General features: G+C 37.7%; 1 protein-coding gene across 18 annotated transcripts in view; it reads right to left on the bottom strand.

The window, feature by feature from the left end:
- LRCH3 (leucine rich repeats and calponin homology domain containing 3) overlaps positions 1 to 21,708 on the bottom strand; it is a 68,261-nt gene that overhangs the window by 39,430 nt on the left and 7,123 nt on the right. For all 18 annotated transcript variants that reach the window (XM_040613004.1, XM_040613011.1, XM_040613015.1 and 15 more), the window contains exon 2: positions 418 to 562. In XM_040613004.1, coding sequence (XP_040468938.1) covers positions 418 to 562 — 145 coding nt within the window. The remainder of the gene's footprint in view (positions 1 to 417; positions 563 to 21,708) is intronic.

The following is a 21,708-nucleotide window of genomic DNA, read 5'->3' as shown; positions in this document are numbered from 1 at the left end:
AAGTGTTAATGCTTGAGACACATCTTTAAAAGCCACCAGCACAGTGAAGGTACAGGGAAATTGCACAAGCCTTATTCAGCTGCTGAGAGTTTAATTGTAAAGACTATACAAAAGCCCTATCACCTCTTTTCAGTCTACATGCCTGTATTTCACATGAAAACTACCGGAATTTATTTTGTGAGCCCTTTAAGTTGGAATAAGCTTTCTTCTTATACTCCAGTTCTATAAGCTACTGCTTAATCCTCATGTTCCCTGATCCACCGAAGTGGGCAAGACTGGTTCAGGTTGCTTTGATTCAATGACATACAGTATAACAACAAGATGATTACATACGATGTTAGCATTACTTATGGATGCATCAAAATTTATAAACCTAGAAATATTGCTTTAACATCAGTAGACTAAGACAATTGTTACCTGATATTTAAAAATGTTAAAGACTGCAAGTTCAAAACAGCCTCTGGGATATACCGAATGCAGTTCTGGTACAAATTAAGACTCTCGAGGGAGACGAAGTGACATGCTTCTGCTGGAAGCTCTGACAGTCTGTTCCGTGACAAATCTGAAGGGAGGGAAAAAAGAAACATTCAGTAAAGCTATCCTAAAAATTCATGAGGACAACTATTGTCTGTGTATTTGCCGTCACACAGTTGGAACAATTGGACAGGAATCAGTTTCACTGTCCTGCCTGCAAAGTTTCAAGATTATGAAGTGACTCAATTCATGCACAAAATAAATCAACAACTTTTAAAATCTTACAGCCACAATAAGAAAAAAGAGAGCCAGGTGCAACACTCCTCTCATAGTCACACTTTCATACTCTGAACTGCCTTACACTTAGAGGAAGCTAGTTTAACATGCTGAAAGCCCAGCTTCAAATCTCTGTTTCAGGACCATCTTTAGATTTTGGTGTTGGTATTGTGTGGGTAGTGCTGTAATGAAAAGAAGTCAGAAAGTACTTTTCTCCCAGCCCCCTGTAAGGTACTTTATGCTATAAGGAAACCTCAGCTTCAAATTTCTGGTCTCAAATACATACTTTATAGAGATACACACATATTTATAGGTAATAGTTCCAAGAGCAGAAACATGAGGCACACACCTTAGACAAGCCTTCTATACTCTAGCCAAAGCATTCCCTCCTTCAGAGGGACACCAGTTCAACCCTGCAATCTCAAGCAGGCAATGGAAGGATTTTCAACAAAGGGTATTCACAGCTGCAGAGAAATGCTCTGCTTGCTGCTAGCAGTAAGGTTTACTGTTTCTTTGTGATTATACATTCCTTGCTTGGCAAGAGATAAAAGTTTATAACCAAAACCCCCCATAAAATATTTGTAGCTGAAGAATCAGTATTTTTCCTTAACCAGTTCCAATTACCAGTCTATATGTATAAAATACCCGTCAGTATTACTCTCCTGAAAGAGTAAAAGCTGCACTGTGATAAATAATGCAGTAGCAAGGGGTTCTTTTTTCTTTAAAGGTCAAGGAAAGCTCTTGCTTATAAATGCCAAAGAACAATTCTCACATACACACACTAACAGCTCCCACTTCCCTAACACACCCAGCTCCTAATTCTGAGGGGAGTTACACTCACATCAACAGCACCTTGTGTCAGCAGGGAGTTCCTATGGAGACACTGCCTGTTTAATGAACTGATGCTTCACCTTTGCATTTTCAAGGGAGGGCAGATATTCATTATAAAAACGCATCTAACCTGAATTGGTGTCATGACACGATTAAAAAACCCAAATAAATCCAAATCTAATTTCTATTTTCTTTATTTGTTTTGAATTTCAATTTCTCCTCATCAGCATGAAAGGATAAAAGCTCCCACCCCAAAACATATACAATGAACGGACACAGTAATTTCTGTATCTTTATTCCGTGAAGGAATCATCCAATACAGACTACTTTTTAAAGACTGACAATGAAAATAGGTCTTGCGTCTCTTGACATTAATTCTTTTTTTTAAAAGGGAAGCTTTTCCAGAGTAAAAAAGACTTCCTCAGACATATCCTGCCTAGCACTGTTCCAATGTAAGCTGCTCTAGGTTGTCCAAGGAAAAGAGCCACTTCAACTGCAGCTGGAACTGACTCTAGGTCTACCTCAATGCTTAGAACAAGCCATGAGCTACTATTGATAAATAACCAGAATTAAAAATCTCTGGAGAAAGAATCACTATGAAAAACTTTGCAGAGAAAAACCTCTACATATACTTTAATGTACAAGTGGGAAGGAATTGCGTTATCCAAGCTACAGGTATGACTGAAGCAAACTATAGCAGAGGCCATGATGGATATAAAATCCAGCAGATGTTGCAGGGTGCACATAGATAAGAAAATATGAAAATCATGGAGACTCCTAATCCATTGATACAAGAAGGCAATGGGGAACATAATTCAGCAATGAATATTTTTTAAAAAATTAAAAAGTAATAACATCATACTAAAAGCTTCTTTCCAGCTTGTATCAGGCTCAAACATGCCCTCAGTTTAAACTTGCCTGAACTTGATTCTGAAAAACCAACACTACTACATGAACATTTTTGACCAGCTCTAATAGAATCCATCAGCATTAAGTCTGCCTTGCATATCTAGATTTAATTGTCTTACAACAGAAAAGAGTTTGAGATCTTTGCCCCCCTTTTCTATTTTGTGAGACAACCTTTTTTTCCCTTTTTCTTTTCTTCTAAGAACGAAGAAAAACCTGCGCTTACAGATTGCTAAAGACAGCTTCCGTAAACATCCTAATCTTACTATATGCTAGTCCAGCTAAAACATCAGATTCATCAAATGCAAAGACAGATCACCCTGAATGGATCCTCCTTACTGCTTCTGCTAAACCCAAAGATTTCTTACCTCTGTTGCTTGTCCCAGGCCCTTTGCGTTGTCAGTTTGTGGGAAACTGATCAGAATTAAATACACTGGCTTTTTTGATTACCTCATCACACAGTCACACAAATCCTATGTCAACACCAGGGAAAAACGATGGTGCAGGCAGCAAAGGCCCTTGTTCTGGCGGCAGGGCTTACTTTTGCCAGTTTAAAGCACTTGCCAAATTCCAGCCTAAATGGAAATGGCAAATGAATCATACTGATCAGTACCTGCTTAAGAATCTGTAGATAGTACAACAGTCAACAAAGTAATTGTGTATATCCCTGCAGGGACAGAGCATATACTTGCAAGGAAATTTATGCAACGGACACTTATTTTGCACAAGCCATCTTCCATAATGCACTAGTCTATCACAGGGTTTCTTTCCCTTCCATAATTTAATTCTCATTAATGTTGTAGTGAAAATGACAGCAAACTCCAACCCTCCCCCCTTAAAAGTTATATAGCTGCGGTAGATTTAAAGCACAGTAATAGTGCTAAAACTATGCAACAATGCAATGTCCAAAACTGTTACATATCTGAGTTACATAACTGAGATACCTAACAGGGGAACAGCAATTTCCAAAGAAACATACTGTCCCAACACAAAAAAAAATTATGTGCCCTGAAAAATTTATAGTAAGTGCAGCCAATCATAGTATTTGTAATCACTGGAATTATCTGTGATATATACAACTTACCATAAGGTTTTCACAGTACAGTTGTATATTACTATATAAGAAAGGGAGAAGAACACAAATTATTTTAGAGATGACAAGAAACAAGCAAGAGTAATTTACAAAAAATACTTAGCTTCCACATTGACTAGATGCTTAAGCACCTATTTTGTAGCATTATTACAACATTCATTCACATACAAGGTGTGAGTGTTTTTCTTAGGGACCCTGGAGGATGGAACTGAATTCCACCACATCTGACAATACATGAACATCCTTCAGCACATAGCTTTATCACTCCTTCACACAGCTGTGCTGGCAAAGTCTGTTTTAATACTACCCATTTTAACAAAGAAATAGGCTTCCCAAGTAACAAGCCATATTACTGGGAGAAGAGTTGCAAATAAAAAGTTTGTTTTGGAAAGGGTTTCACCACAAACGTGAGGATTCTCAATTACTTTTTGTTTCACTTGATCTTACCAAAGAATGTTTAAAACCTAGTGTTTACATGCTGTGCAGGTGATAAGGCATGAACTAGTCAAGAATTTAATATATCCTGAGCTATGATTTAGTATTTCTAAAGAAATAACTCCCTGGAAAAAAACCTACAAAACCCCAACATTGTTCAGCGGTGGACTTGGCAGTACTGGGTTAATGGAGTTAATGATCTTAAAAGATCTTTTCCAACCTAAATGATTCTATGAAGAAATGAAAATACACTTTTTTAAACAACAAATGAGCTCATCGCATGATAGAAAAGAGACACCAAAGCTGATGAGCAGCAATGACTATGTTCTTCCAGACTTCTTTCAACCTGCAATGATTTTTAAAACTTGGTATTTATGTTTAGCAGTAGAAAGTCAGTGGAAAGCAGATTAAATCACAGCTGAATTTTGATGCTGCAGTATAGTCCATTAAATCATTCAAAATGGGTCTAACCAATTACAAGTTTGGTTAATAAGTTTGCAGCATTTTTACTCACACGATGGCCATGAGAAGACTATCTTATACACAGCATCCATGATTTTATGTGCTCAAACAGGGAGCTAAAAGGATGGGTCTGCCAAGACCATAAAAAAAAAAAAAAAAAGGCAAGTGCTAGGGAAAAAAAAAAAAAAGAAAAAGACTAAGCTATACTGTAAGACAAGAATAACTTGAGAATTAGACAGAAGCAATATATGATAAAATCCAGTGTGAATTCTGAATCTGCAATGAAGAACTGCTTTTGGTTATTTGCAATCCCTGCTTTGCCCTCCTGCAAATGTCCAACAAGTATTCAAATTTCCCGAAGTCCACATCCCTAAAACTCAGTGACATTTTTGATTTTGCCCAATCTCTCTGGAACACTCCCCCCATTCCAGAGAGTAGATCTTAAATGGGACCAGAAATGGGGCAGAGAATACAGCAGTCATTGTATGAAACAATTCAACAACTCCATCCTCTTCCTCACCTTATTCCTAAAAATATCTGAATGGAAGGAACAGTTCTAACAAAACCAGGAGAGAAGAAAAACACACTCCAGTGGTCAGCTATATATTTATATACATGCTACCCTGCAGTGGAAGTGAGGTAAGGGAACAAAATCTAATGTATTTTATTGAAAATATGTTGTCAATTAAGACTTGTTTTAGTGATATTCTTCTGCTATTGTATGCATAAAGTAACTTCAACAACAACCAGAAAATAAAAAGGCGTTACAGTACAAATTATTGTGCAAAAATTTCTATTGACAGAATGTTGCAGTGAGACATTGTCTAATTTATTTTTTAAAAAACAAATATTATAGCATGAATTAAGAAAAAATCTATAACTGCCAAATCAAGCAAGGAGTAATCAGCAAGATGCAAATTATTTGCTTTAATTTGCATGTGCACGCCCTTGCTGCTTGACATACCATAAGCTTCAAAGAGCAAATGACTAATCCCCCAAAAAAAGCACAAACACTGAATTTCATCACAAATAAACATGAGTAAAATACAGCTATTATAAATTGAACTAGGACTAATTTGTTTGTGTTCACATTTCATGTGTTAAAATTACTGTTAGGAGAAATCTGCTTTTAAAAAAGGCTATCCTAGCCTGCTAAAAATGGTATGCATTTCCTTGAAGGCAAGATCATGTGGAATTTTGGCAAAGGGGAAGCGTTCTTTGGAACTAAGCTCTCTGTGAAAGATAAAAAAGCTAACAGTGCAAATACAAAATGAAATCTCAGAGCGGAGTCAGATCACTGACCTTTTCCATCTTAATTGGGATGACATTCAGAAAGCCAGCAAATCCAAAGTTAAATGCAACTAGAGGATACACTACATTTAAAATTGCATCATTTGGCATTAAATGTAAACTCTTCCTCCTCAAAGAAGAATGTTCCTCTAACATCAAATATAACCAGGGCTGTGTTCACACATCTTTAACTTAAGCTATAACACAAATTTTGTCTCCAAAGGAAAATCACTAATGCATAAAGATGCACTGTTTAACCTACTGGGTACTTTAACCCACCACATACACTACAAAGAAAGAGAGCTGCAGCTCAACTGTTGCTGGCACTCAAACTAGATGGGTGGTGGTGAATTCCAATTCATCACGAGATGCTAATGTGATCAGTCCATTAATCCTGTTGCATGGGAATATGGCTTCTGCTCTCATTCCAATTAAATACAACAATGAAGGCCAGTTCTAAGCCTGGGCTGCGCTACAAAATTTTGTTGATTAAAAAAATCTGCCTTTTGTCACCAGAGATCTGCATGTGTTCCCAACACACTTTTAAATTTTCTTTCTTTCTTTCTTTTTTTTTTTTTAATTTAAAACAGCAAAGCACAGAACTTTGGCCATCTATTCAAAACCAAATGTCAGCAACCACCATAACACCCGCCGGCAAAACACTAATGTAAAAGAGATTGTGACATTATGTCAGCAGCTGTAAACTGTGGGCTCCCACCCATGATGTGTCCTGTCCTCTGTAGTAACCCAGTTGCAGTTGTGTGACATCAGCCATGAAAATGCTGCAGTGATGCAACAATACTGGTGTCGGTGAGTTGGTTTGAATCCTGATGGTGACACTGGCTGCTATATACTGCCCTCAACTAGGATAACTTAATTTGAAGTGCAACAAAATGTTCTGTTTTACCTAAAACCATGAAACGTGCATTGTAACTTGAAAGCACATTCCTGCTTTTCCTTTTGTAACAGGCAAACCTAAAAATATATTAGCTTGCACCTTACAGACAAAAATATATTTTCATATAAATAATTAGATAAACCAATCAATGACCAGGAGGCTGACAGCCAGTACGGTGACAGAAGTCAAAAGGTAGAAAGAACTGCTGTAAAAGGACAAAGTACAGCTGTTCAAGAAGGAACATATTAAAAATCTGGAACTGTGTAAACACTTACTCCCCCTGCCACATACAGAACTTCAAGACCAGAAGCAAGCACCACAGTTTCACAACAGCAATAACAAAACCGAAATCACACTGAAGAATATCCTTGAAGTAGCTGATGTAACCTCACAGACATGGAAAGCGGCTCACCTGAACAACTCATTTACAACTACCACTCCGGAAGAGTCGGGCTGCTCCTCCCTGGAAATTAACTGCTTACGTTTCAGATAACGTCACTAAACCGATCTTTTGAGGAACTTGATGCCATTTGATTGCTTAATTATGATACTTAGAATCAACTCTATTAGAGCAATTACATTTCCAAATGCATTTGAAGCACATTGTTATATAAACCTTAACTTCTCTTTTTTTTATTATTCATTCTGTTAGCTCAATAAATTAATGCATATTCATCCTGGTTTTATGAATTGTTTCACCTCCCAAAGATTTCAGAACTTGAAATGAAAATCTGAGAAGAGCAGTGCTTGTGGACCCTGCTGATTTTTAGGAAACATTCCCATAAAGCTACTAAAAGAAAATTAATAAAATCAAAGCACAGCACTAAGCAGATGAGCTACTGGTATTATTGTACTGACTCTATTTGCACAGGAAAATCAGAAATAATCATAAAAGAATACCTCTCTGATAGAATGGTCTCTGTACTCAGTACCTGGAAATGTTTTCCTTTCTAAGCACTAAAAATGATGGCATCCTTAGAGCTTCATTTCACACCTGCAGGATTTCCTGACACAGGACAGGTGATTTTACCTCTTCCTGCCTGCTGTGGTAACACACCACCACTGCTGTTATACCCTAACTTAAAACAAACCTCAGAGATGTCATGTTCTGACTCACCTTCTACCTGCCAGTCCTGTCAAACCTGAACTTTTCCCAGCTATTCTCCCATGTATCTAAGATACACTTCTTGTAAACCTATTAAGTTAAGGTGAAAGAAGGTGGCATTTACCGAACCAAAATGAGGCTGTTCCTTCTTTGTTTTACTTAGGTAACGCGTACTGCTGATGTGATATCACCTGTAGTGGGTTTGCACGGCAAGGTTTGGTAGCAGAGGGGCTACAGGGGTCGCTTCTGTGAGAAGATGCCAGAAGCTTCCCCCATGTTCAATGGAGCCAATGCCAGCTGGCTCCAAGACAGACCCACCGCTGGCCAAAGCCAAGCTAATCAGCAACAGTAGTAGCACCTCTGTGGCAGCATATTAAGAAAAAAAAAAACCAACCCAAAACCAATCTGTGCCAGTGAGAGAGAGAGGAGGTGCTCCAGGCACAGGAGCAGAGATTCCCCTGCAGCTGGTGGTGAAGACCATGGTGAGGCAGGCAGTGCCCCTGCAGCCCATGGGGGTTGATAAGGGAGCAGATCTCCACCTGCAGCCCATGGAGGACCCTATGCCAGAGCAGGTGGATGCCTGAAGGAGCCTGTGACCCATGGGAAGCCCAGGCTGGAGCAGGTTTGCTGCAAGGACTTGTGACCCTAGGGGGGACCCACACTGGAGCAGTCTGCTCCTGCAGGACCGAACTGAGTGGAAGGGACCCATTGTAGCAGTGTGTGAAGAACTGCAGCCCATGGGAAGGACTCACATTGCAGAAGTTAATGGAGAACTGTCTCCTGTGGGAAGGGACCCCATGCTGGAGCAGAGGAAGAGTGTGAGGAGGAAGGAGTGGCACAAACAACATGTGATGAACTGACCATAACCCCCATTCCTGGTTCTCCTATGCTGTTCTGGGGGAGGATGTAGAGAAATTCGGGAAGAAGGGAGGGGTGGTTGGAACATGTTTTTCTGATTTGAACTGTAGTAAATTAATTTCCCCAGGTTGAGTCTGTTTTGCCTGTGACAGTAATTGCTGAGTGATCTCCCAGTCCTTACCTTGACTCATGAGCCTTTTGTTATATCTTCTCTCCCCTGTCTGATTGAGGAGGGGAGTGACAGAGTAGTTTTGGTGGGCACCTGGCATTCAGCCTGGGTCAGACCACCACAGCACCACTGCCCAAGCTGGAATACCGGAGTAACAGGCATAATGAAGACTGTTTTCACCTACATTATTTTTGCAGTCCTGTAATGAAATATCCCCCTCAACTTCTAGTTCCAATTTCCAGTATTTCAGGAAGGAAAATTAGATTCCAAATGTGATCCATCCTTGACACACTTACCACATTTCAATTCTCAGCAGATCCATTCTTGATAGGTATGACCACATTCCTATCAGCAGGAGTACCAGTAGCATTAAACTGTGTTTTAACCATTTCCATGGACTAATGTTTTGTAACCGAGAATCTCCAACCTGCTGTTTTTTGCAACATGAACAGGCTATGATTTCTGCAGTTACAGAAAATGAGGCAAAGGTTAGTGGTTTCTTCCAAATGTCAACTTGGTGGTGCTATGCCTGGAATGCAAAGGTGCTTACCACCAAAGCCTACTTCATCAACCTGAGAATACACTGCATAACCTGCAAGCAAATTGAAAATTACACTTCACACTGAAATCAGGCCTCTAGGTTTCCTGCCTTGTGTGCTAAAGACAAGGTTTGCACATACTTTTAACCAAAGCTGCTTAACACTGTGCTTTATAAAACTTGTTTCAAACCATTGCCAAATCATTGTCAAGTTTCAGATGTGTGGATCAAAGTTTCACATATGCTATTTCCTCTGGCTACGGTTTTGTTTTGGAACATTCAATACAAATAACAAAGCTTCTTGCCAAAGGTTTTAAAAACCAAGAAACCCCCTCACTTCCCTGAGGAACGTTCACAAATACCTTGCACGAAGCAATTTTAGTGAGCAAGAACTATTGCCAAAGCATTTACCTTTGCCTTCAACACCTAGATTACGAAATTAAACTTGGGTAGCTTTTTTTTAAAAAAAAAACAACTCAGGAGTGCATCTTAAGAACAGTCACACAAGGGAATTTTGCAGAATCTGGCTTCCAGGTTATTTGAACTACAGTAGGGTTTTTTTAGCAGTTGCCCCTTCAACTCTTCTCCATTAAAACACATCACATCAAGCCAAGAAATTAATGAATTAGACTCTCTTACAAAGCCTGGTCTCTGCAACATTCACTATTCTGTATTAAGACTAGAAAAACCTATGTACAAAGATTTGTAAGAACTATAATTATACTAAATAAGAAAACTCAGTCATACCCAGGATCAAAGAGGAAAACAGAAGATTCTAAGAACCAACTCCCATTCTCCCTCCCTTTTTTCCCTCCACACGATTTTAATGCATATTTGCTGTAGTCTACCCTTCTCTTATACATGAATGAAAATCTCACAGGTGTTTGTTGCCCTAAAAAACACTGACTAAACAAACACATATTTTACAGTCCTGCACTTAATGTCAGCTACTGTACATCCTCTGACAAGAAAGCACATTCCCAATGAAAGCATGACTTTCTCACAGGAGCAGACCTCATGAGTACTGCAAGAAGAGGATAAATATTCTAATCAGAGTAACAACTTGGAATACAATGCCACATCCTCTGAAATAATTTCATTTTCCTTTTGTAAGGAATTATATTGCTTGTTTATTAAAAATAAAAACCAAAACCCAGCAGAAACTATAGAACACCATTATACAGTTGTTCTTGTGGAGTTACTGGAGAACAGGCAAGAGTGACAAGCTCCAGTTTCCTGCTAGGAACTGAGAACTAATATAATATTATATAATAATAATATACTAATAATATTCCATTGACTCTGGCTGCTTATCTTATAGTCAGCTCTAGAGTAGGAGAATCAGTAGCTTAAATGGATCAAAATTATGTCAAGTACTATTTATTCATTTTTCAATGGAGACCCTGGCTTCACAGTCAGCTGCTCTAAGCCGCGAACGATGAAGGGAACGATGCCTTACTGGCCACGCATTATCAACCCCTCCCTTGTGCAGCACTCCTGATTGTGCTGCCACACAGCCAGTTGGCTCTCATTACTGAGAAAAAATCCTGTAAAAATACAATGCAACAAATAGTTTTCAGCCCTTCTGATCTGATTCATGCTGCAGTTGTGTAATCTCCAACACCAATATAAGGGAGAAGATGAGAATGTGTGGCTGCATGTGTAGGGAAGAAAGGGACCATGCCTTTTGGTAGCAGCTGGGATTTTGACTAGCTGATAAGTCTAGGCACTAACAATAACCATGAAACTGCATTTTTTTGGTTCCTTAACACACACACTTTAATAAAACACAGAATTATTTTCAGGGTAGCAAATACAGAGTTGTGATCAGGGATTTATTCCCAAGTTTTGCTCAGTACAGGTACTAAGTACACAGCAAGACATTTTAAGGATGGCACATAGCGGAGCAAAGCAAACACCTTCAGGAATTAGATGTAGCAACTTTACAGATTAGCAGGGAGCGGAATTCAGTGGCTTTAAAAGAGAAGCAGATAAAGGAAGTCAGATGACCTACCAGCTGGGCCTTATGACCAGTCAATATACAATGGGACAGATTACAGACAGAATACAAACTGCAACTCGTACTGCTACAGCAGAGATGATGCAAAGTGGAACTGTTTATCTGTATTTGAAAATCGGGATTAATTCTAACCCCTTCCTATGGGGTTTCAGGTTAAAGAAGTTTTTATATATGCTCTGCTTCTAACTTCTGGCAGACAATTCCTCTCCCCGATCTCAATTCTAGCAATAGCATTCCCTTCCGTCACTAAATGTGGGCATCCAGCCAACAGTATAATGACAATTCTCTATCAAACAACCCTAAAACATAAAGCCAAACAAACTAAGTGAAAGTTGGAGAAGCAATGTTGCAAAAGATCTAACACTGAGGAAATGAACCAGAGTCTCCACCTCACCAAGTCCGGTTAAATTGGGGAAGTTCAGCTCCTCACAGGCCAGCTGCATTGCAGGTCCCTGTTTTTTTGTACGAAAGTATTTATCTCCAGGGAAAGCTGCCTTCGGACGACACCTATGAAACTAGTAAGGAGTTTCACCCCTTCATTGGTAAACCTGATTTAAAGGAGGCTATTTTGGTTTGATGCAAACCTACTCCTTGTTGACTTTAAACTCAAGAAGAAAAAAAGAGAAAAAGAAAAAAATCAAACCATAGTGTGAAACATGTATGCCTAGCCTTTTATACCAGTTTAACCAAGTTAGTTTAAATTTGTATGTGAAAGTCTTGGAGATACACGCTCCAGGATCCAACTATACTGATGTAAAATTGTATCTACTGGATACTCCTTACCAGCCCAATGCTGTAAGCTACTGATCCTGCAACGCTTGAGTGAGCATTTCCCAATTCACCAGGCAGAAAAACAGTCAAATTAGTTCACATGATTTTTTTAAGTTGTTGCAACTACTCCTGCAATTTTTGCCTGAAGCTAACTTGGGGAGGACTAGGACTTAGAAAAACTGTATCTCTAGTGGATACATAAGGTCAGTGACTTCCTTTGGCAGCACAGTCTCCTTAAAGTAGCTGTTATTTGCACACTGACAAACAAGTTGAAGCTTTGCCTTCACAAAAAGGCTTAGAAAAAGGCCAGAAGAAAGAAAACAACTTTTGAAAGAAAATACTTAATCAGGATTTTCTAAGCAGACATTACTTGGAATTGAATCAGATCAAAGTCTTCATTACTTAAGCATTCTATTTTCCTCTACCATTAAGCAACCATCTTGGCTAAAACAAAGGAGATTAAGCTTGTTTTGTAAATGTTTTGTTGCAACACAGAATCAGAGAATAATTTAGGTTGGAAAAGACCTTTAAAAGCATCAAGTCCAACCATTAACCCAGGACTACCAAGTCCACCACTAAGCACTGCATCAATGTGTTTTTTAAACAGCACTGGGGATGGTGATTCCACCACATCCCTGGGCAGCCTGTTCCAATGATTGACCACCCTTTCAGTGAAGAAATTTTTCCTAATGTCCAATCCAAATCCTCCCTTGGCACAAGTTGAGGGCGTTTCCTCTTGTCACATCACTTGTTATCTGGGAGAAGAGACCTAGAATCATTAAATGGTTCAGATTTGCTGCTTTGATTTAGGCCCTCAATCCCAGTATACATAACATGAAATTTACCTTTCCCCCTGTATTTCTTCCTCATCTGTGTTTATTTAAGACATATGCTTTTCTCAGTTCTCACACTGAGGGTCATGAAGAATAAATACCAGTAAAATGATATACTCCCAATGAAAGCACCAATGATTTCCACTATTTGTGCTTCCCATAGGCCTGAGCTGGTCTTATCCTATGTTATTCAGGAAAGGCATGCCTCCCTTCTACAGGCTCTCTTCCTCAACTGGAAAACAATTTATTTTCTTTTACATCTCTTGAATATTTCAAGACAACTGATGACTCAAGACTTGAGTATCACTTCTCACTTTCACAGGGGAGGAACCTGGTTGTCACTTCATAACTTAGAGCAACTTGTTCTTAGTGATCTTGTTTACAGCCCAGAGGAGAATGAACGGGGGAAAGGGCTGAAGCTTCTTCAACGTGTTGTGACAGTGTCTCCTCAAACTATACTGAAGCTTCTTTAAACTTCAGTTGAAGACGTTCTTTTGCAGGCTTGAGTTGGAATGCTGAGTCAAATCACTTAATACATATTTTTTATCTTATTTTTAATTAAAAAGCTTGCCATTGTCATTAAAAAAATTGTCCTCAGATCATAGTAAGTTGTATTCAAAAACGTACTTTGTTACAGGACACAACAGAAGCTGTCACCTCCAGAACAGAGGGCTGAGCTGGTGTTGTAATAGGAAGTCATTTGCTTGTTAAGAGAGGAGAGAAGGCTGTGTGTTCTACATGGCAACTTCTCATTTCCTTATTTCTACAAGTTGAAAGAAACACATTTTTCTTATGGTCCAGAGAGTGGCCTGTAAGCACTCAGAGAGCTTCAAGGTCTTAACCCACATTGTCATCCCCTTCAATTCAATTTCCCCTCACCTCTCCATTTTTACACGGAAAGCATGTAGCATGTAGTAAGGTAGCACACATAGAAGAAGCTATGTAAAATAGAAAAGACTCTTGCCAAGAAACTATGCTGCACATACAACTTCTCACAAAAAAGATAGGAAAACAAAAATATGATAAATACTAGTTCATCCAGGATTTCAAGATTATGCTCTAAGATACTATGCCAGGTACCATAGCCTATGGTTTAAGATATTTAAATAATAATAATAAAAAATTTTAAAAAAATTAAATAGTCAACTTTCAATTATTCAGAAAAAGGAAGGAGAAGGAAGGGTCAGATAACATGGATAAAGTAACACCACAGGTTTGTATAAAACCTCATGCAGATGGTGTACTGTGATAGCTAATGACACTGCTGACAGAAGAGTATCAAGACATCCTAGGTAGCACTGAGCCAGGCTAGAAAACTCCTATAAGGCAGCACAGTGCCTTTTGAATAAATTTATGCTGCCCAAGCTGGCACTCCCACAAACAGCTTAGACACTCCAAGTACACTATGTTTTCAAACCACCCTCAACAATCTGTTCATAGCTATTGAGAGTTCCACGTGAAGAGACTATCAGAGAGGAAGACTGTAAAAGTTTACTGTCACTTTGCTTAATGCTCTGCTCTGGCTTTCATCTGTATCAGTGAAGTATCTAATGTATTCAGCAATTCCTATGGCTCCATGACTAAACCATAACTTGGGGAAGGAGACCTGGCATGAAATAAAGGCAAAAGTCAGTCAGTCAGGAGGGCTGGAAATGTAAAATGCAACCAGCAAAGACTTAATATTTCTACCATTAATCTAGTTTACTAAAAGCTAGCAATGACTTCAATTTATCTTAATATTGTAGATAACAATTCCTCATCTACAAGTATTTTCACGTCAGCTAATTTACCTAGCATCACATTAGTTTTGCATATTGTCCCTACACGTTTCACCAATCAGTTAAAAAAAAATATTACCTTACTCCCTTTTCCCCCACAGACTATTTCAGTAGAGCAATATATTAAAGTCAGCAACAGATGGGCTGTTTTATAAAGAAAAGTTTTAGCTGTGAATACATTGCATAATGTCTTAAATGGACAGTTAGAAACAAACCAGCTCAAACTAGAACTGAAAATACAAAGGTCTTAAAAAGCAAAGTGAGTAATTTCACATAAAAAGGCCAATTACTTTCAGAGAAAGGCAAGTATTTCTATAAAATTTTATGCCTGTCATTACTGCATTTCTCTGAAGCTCTTAATAGAGTGCCTCCAAATTTGCGGCACTTAGATACAGCTTCATCAGAATACACAGTAAGGTCACCAGTATGTCCCATACCACTGCGGGCACTAATCTGTCTTCAGCAGAACGGTACTTTATTGAGGAGAAAAGTCAATAAAGTCCAACAGTCAAAAGTCCTATGTTCTTTTAATGACTCCTTGAGGCCATCTCTCATGCTGACATCATCCCTAACAAAAAAAGTCTGTTACACTTTACACAAGCAGAATTGCAATTTTCAATAGGACAATTATTGCCAGAATTCTAGAATAAGAGCTGGAGTCTTACCAAGTCATCTGCGCAGTACAAGCCATTTTAGTGTCAAGAAATAAAACAACAGTATAGGATATGTATGGAAAATATCTCATATCAAACAGAGAGAATAGCTAAATGAGGAGATAAATGACAGCAATTGCCAAAACATGTTCATAATATGAAATAAATTTTTAATCTGGAAATCATAAAAGTCACCTTCAGTCAGAAACATACCATGCAGACATTAGCAGGGATCAAGGACTACAGAAATTGTGGTCACAATTTCATATATCTTCACCTTTTTAAAAGCTAAGGTTGCCAAAAACTAGTAGTAATTCTATCAAAACAACTGTTACATACTCAAATTAATATTTTAGGTGAATCGTGTACGTCTTTTCACCAAATAAATATTATGAATCCCTGGCAGCAAACACACAAAACAGAACCCTAAATGGTCCAACTACAACTGAAAAGATATTTTTGTTCAAAACCAAACCAAACCAAACCCATCCCTGTTCAGGGAAATGCTTAAGTCAAGGTTTAACAGTAAACACTGCTCTTAAGAGGCCATGATGGAAATTAATCTCAGACTGTAGCAGAAATTAATCTCAGACTGTAGCAGTCATTTTGAAAGTTTTTGGCTGGTTGGTTCTAGCCCTCCAGCTCTTTTTGAGAAACATCAGTTTTGTGCAAGAGACAACTTTTATCTATATCGGCTCCGTACAAACTGCACAGATCAGGAGAAAATGGAGAACAAAAGCTTTCTGCATCACTAGAAGAATTCTTGACAAACACTGAGCCACAGAAGAAAATCTGCGTGGTAACTGCCCACACTGTACAACAATGACGATGAAAATTCCACTTCCAGAGATCTCCATTATTCCATTTCATGACTATTTTAACTGCTAGTATTTTTAAAGCTCTACATATACACACAACTTTATTTTAAAAAAGTGTTCATTCGCAAGCACGTAAAAAATCCAAATGGAAAAAAATCTCAAAGTTACAGAGAAACTGCTTCATACATGCTAACACATGGACAAAAGCATGACACATGAAATGTATGAAAGCATACTACTGCTCCTCAGCAACGACACTCTGCCTTCTGCCCACTGCTTATGAAATATTTGACTGTGTTCCAGCAGAGCAGGGTTTCATTTTACAGGACTGCTTCACAAAGCTAGCAGAGAGGGGTAATACACAGTAAACGAATTCATTCCCCCAAGCCTCCCAGATACAGTTTCTTCAGGTATAAAAGGAATCACCCAACTAAACAAACAGACCTTAAAAACCCCCAAAAATCATTTTAAAGCAAAAGCCATACAAAAACCCTTTGAAAATGGAGCTAGAACGCTAGAACTATTGCCAGATTTTAAGTCCATGTGCAAACCTCTGCATCCATTTATTACTTTTTTCCTATTAAAAATTAAAAGCATTGTTAAAAGCATACATTTAATATTTACTCAATCCATTTATTTTCCCCAGAACCTCACTAGGATAACAAGCTTGGGTTAAAAGAGGGACAACAGTCTTCAACTTACGTAAAAAAGCAGGTAAACTAGTAGTTCCAGCACTGCACAAACAAATCCAACCCCAAACCAGAGAAAACAGTCCCATGCAACAATCACTCCCTGGATTTTAATCAAGAGACATAATGAAAATAATTCAGCTTCAACAACTTTGAGCCTTCAGAAGTCTGCACAGAAGAATGGAGAGATAGGAGAGACGGGCTTTGATGCAGCAAGGGTACTTGATAACTTGAAAGACCTGAAATTACAAATTCCATTTTCACTGAATAGCAAAGAACAAACCAATGAATATCACACAGCAAAATGGAAGGGTTATGCATTGAAAATAATTGGTCCTGATATTCAATTCTGAAGACATTATAAAAATGGCACAGCATTAAAAGATTAATTTAGCTTCAGCATAAATATGGGAGTGATCAGCAAAAAGTGAGCAGTAAGGGTAGGAAAATGCAAGTCAAGCAGGATATTTGAAGTTTACACAAAAAGAAAAATCATGATAAAATGCTAACAACAGTGACAGTACTGAATACTTCTCTTGCCCTGAAAGTATTATTGATCTTGTTATTGTAAGTACAAGACGAAGAAAATCTACCACAAGCTCACTAGAAGCACAGAAACACATCTATACTTCTAAAAAAAGTAAAATAAAACTCTTTTGGCTACTATAAAGCAAGAATGAGAAACCTGTGAAAAGTCTAACCATAGAATATTTTTGAAAATAAACCCATTTTAGTTTATATTTCACCTGATAGTATTTAACAATTCTTTACAAACAAGAATGGAGTTACATCCAGCTGGTAACTGCTCACAAGTGGTGTTCCCAAGTATTACATAGATACATATATCTATGTAAATACTGCAAATCTGGAAGTACTGTGCCAACATTTCCATTATTGATGAAAATATGTATTTTTTACTTTTGTTTTAGATATCCAAAGATGAAAAATGTTTTAAGAAAAATACAACCTGAATAATATTTTAATTTTATTTAAATGTGAAAAGCTATTAAAACACCTAGTTTCAAACTGATAACTCATATTGAAATGGAACTTCCACAGACTTATTTCTTACCCACTTTCTGAAGCAGAACTACAGGGACTGTGAACAGAAACTACACTCAGTAATGTTGACATCAAGTACTTAACAGATCAGCAGATGCACTCCTCATTTTAGCATGTATTTGTGAAAGCAGAGAAGGCAGACACTTCAAAGATTACATCTGTATTAGTTACACAATTCACACGCAAATCATGTGCACTAGGCTTTGTGGGGGAAAAGTACCACTTCCGTTGTGCCTTCCCCTTTCAAAGTGCTGTAAACTCCTTAACTAATAGCAGTGAACATAATTCCCTCATCTGTTCCCTAACAGCAATTTGAATAGAATGCCATGGTGCAGAAAAAATTAAATTCAAGAAAAACATGAAGCATGTTAATTTCATAAGAAATAGGTATTTCTGGCTAGGAAAGCCATGTTCAAAGATTTATTTTATTTACTTGAATACTTTGGTCTAGATGAAATTCTGTGAACTGGAAGAGATTCTTGCATTAAGTAACAGAAACGCTCTTGAAAAAAGCAAGAAGAGCAATCAACTTTGCAATCTGTTAGCAGAGTACTGTCAAGATATTTTCAGTATCTAAAAGAACCAATTTTTAGAAAACAAAATGCAAGTTTCAGACCTAGGATAGACAAATAGTTTGTACCACACTCTTTATTCATACTTAAATTTTTTCATATTTATACCACATGATCATAACCATCTGCACACTTGAACCTGTGATGAATGTAATGATATGGAAAAAGCACTGAAAGTTAAATCTGCAAAAACTATGGCATATTGCAATGAATAAAGTTCTCAATTATGATACAGGTGTGGTTTTGTAATCCCTTATATTCTTGATATCTTAAAGTATAGCCCTGGGAAAAAGTTAATTCTTCAAATTATAACATGCCAAGTAAGAGAGGGACTATGGCTTTATGTTCATATTAAGGAGTGTGTGTGTTTTGGGGTTTTTTTTGTTTGGGTTTTTTTTTGTTTGTTTAATAATCACATTAATAATCTTAAAAGTATATTTCTGGTAGTATAAATAAACCTTCAGGTAAACAGTAGCAAGTTGTAAAAAGAATGTTTTTGAATAAAAAACTAGCCTCCTTACTGTACATGAAGAGAGAATAAATCTCAGAATCATTTGTTAATATTCACCGTATCAATTAACCAACAGAAAGAGGGAATACTTCAGATTTTAAATAGTTGCTGTGCATTTGGGTACTAACAAAATAAACCAAAGTCTTCTTCCTCTTATTTCTAACTACAAATTAACACTCTTTCTCCCTCAGAGAAAATTAAAAACTTGAAGGGAGAAAAATTGTGAGCAAGTATCTTAAAAACAAAAAATAAGAAAAATATGTTGACCATAGTAAGAAATTTGCAGTTAAATATAGTCTCACAATAAATGCTATGACTGCACCTTTAAAATGAAAATTCAATTCATAAAGCTGATTTTTAAAAATAATTTGTTTTCAAGGAGAACAGGAACTACAAGGCAGATTGAACAGTATCAGTTATGGGGGTGGTGGTGTATGTGGAGTAGTATTCTCCACGAAAATTTCTTCTACCATGCTCAGAATTAAAGCTAACATTTAATCACCAGTGAAGGGTATTAGCAGCGAAGCTTCTAGACTTTCCTTCTTACACTACAACTTTTAACAGTAATTATAACAATCTGTTGACACACAGGCATCCCTGAATGATGGAATACAATTTGCACAGCAGCAGAACCACCATGCAATATAGAACACTTGAATATTTTGCAACACATTTACAGCTCAAACGATCAATCTGCTGTTTTAGCACAGATGGGTTCCAAAGATATTTTTTGTACCCTGCTAAGCTACCCCTTGGCAAGCCAGCAGAATAAAAGGAAGTAGCAGATATTTTATGGCTCATAACCACATTCAGTTGTGGCCCCCTACAAAAACATTTATTCCATAGTTGAGCTTGGAGTCAATGTAATGACAAGCACCTAATTGTCCTGCTATTACTGTGCTCAGTGACTCTTACTCTTAGAGAACAGTGTATGACACCAACTCAAAGACCAGTAAAAGCCTTGGCCTAAGATGGAACTGAGTAGTATATATACAGCCATAAATAAGAGTAATAATGAATTAAGCAGGTTTAAATCACTACTAGGCTTATCAGCACCCTAAAATTAATATTTTCCTTGGATTTACAAGGAGTTTTCTACCAAACATTAAGATACTGATTATTCCTCTTTTTATTGTGCTAACAACTTGGGTGTCAAGACTCGGAGCTGGCAACGAGAGAGGCATTTCAGACAGAGGGCAAGATTAACAAGGAAAGAATAAAAGTTGAGACATGGAAGCTGTGATGACAGAGATGAAAAAAGAAATTGGGGACAGAAGAGACAGAACTAAAATAACAACATATTGCTGGGGACAGAACATGTGGCATGAACACAAGGAGAAACCCCAACCTGGAAGAGCACAATCTCCTCTTATACACCAACCACAGAAGCCAAGACCTGCACATACCATCACTCCTCTCCTCTCAAACATCTGTACAACTCAAAGGCAGAGCATCCCATTCCACAAACAGGTCCTAAGGAATGACAACTTACTGCTCTCTTATTGGCTCAGGTAAGAGAGACCTGATGGATGTAAAGGTTTGAACTGTCCTTATGAGTCACACAGATGCCAGCATGATTCCATTTAACTGAATCTAGAAATTCAGACTGAATTTGGAATGCAGCATTAGGAAAATAACCCGAAAAAGGCACTGACATTTTGCATAGAGAGAACTCAGTTAAAAATTTACATGACATTGCTAAATCAAGTATGCAGACAGCATAGCCTGTGATCAAAGATGCCCACATAACTTTAATTGCTCACTTCCTGTGCATATCTACTATCCACAGGTCTTTAATTAACAACTGCATATTACTTTTCACCCAAGATCAGGATTTTTCTGTTCAAGTAGATTTCTTCAGACAGGATGAAATGACTGGAAGAATCACGACTGATCACAGTAACAGTCTTATACAAGAGACTGTTCTTGAAAAAACATTAGCGAAAAGCCAGGGAATTACACAAAGAAAAAGGGATAGCTAAACTGAAAGCTGCTTAACGCTGCTTTGGAAAAAGATTTCATCCTGTCAGTGCCATATATTTCCTTCATAACACCATGCAAATCTTCTAACCTAATTTTTCCAAAGGTAGTAATCAATCATGTATTTCCATTTTTCTAGATATTGGGCTTTATTTCCAGTACTCCTGAGGAGTCACCAAGGCATATGAGGTTCTTAAGAACTACAACAACAACAAAAAAATTAACCTGTACAAGCTTGGTTGTCTGAAAGTTCAGGCACTGTTTTGAATTTAGTACCCCAAATCAGCAAACGCTTTGATTCCGAGCTTCATATGTATATATAAAATGCAGTAACATTACCTTGCTTCACTTCACAGAGATTACATGAAAAAGTGTTTGAAACCTTTTCAATAATAGGGAGCACTACCCAAAAGCCCAAGGCAACAATAACATATTTCTGTATTCAGAGCTAAATTAAAGCAATAAGCAAAATAAAGAGACTAAAATTCACATGGGTCATTCAGCAATGCAGGGGAAAAATAATTCAATAGATGCTTGCTAACACTACTGCCTTCTGCACAGAGCAGACTATGGTTAAAATCCCTATGTTCCAGCAGCCAACACCTGGGCTGCATAGCAAGTTGGATATTTTTTAGGCATGTCCTCATTTTGGAGTGCTTGAACTACATTTAGAGAAGACTATGACT

Source organism: Falco naumanni, chromosome 13 (assembly GCF_017639655.2).
Source record: "Falco naumanni isolate bFalNau1 chromosome 13, bFalNau1.pat, whole genome shotgun sequence".
NCBI lineage: Eukaryota > Metazoa > Chordata > Aves > Falconiformes > Falconidae > Falco > Falco naumanni.
This window is presented reverse-complemented; position numbering and strand designations above follow the sequence as displayed.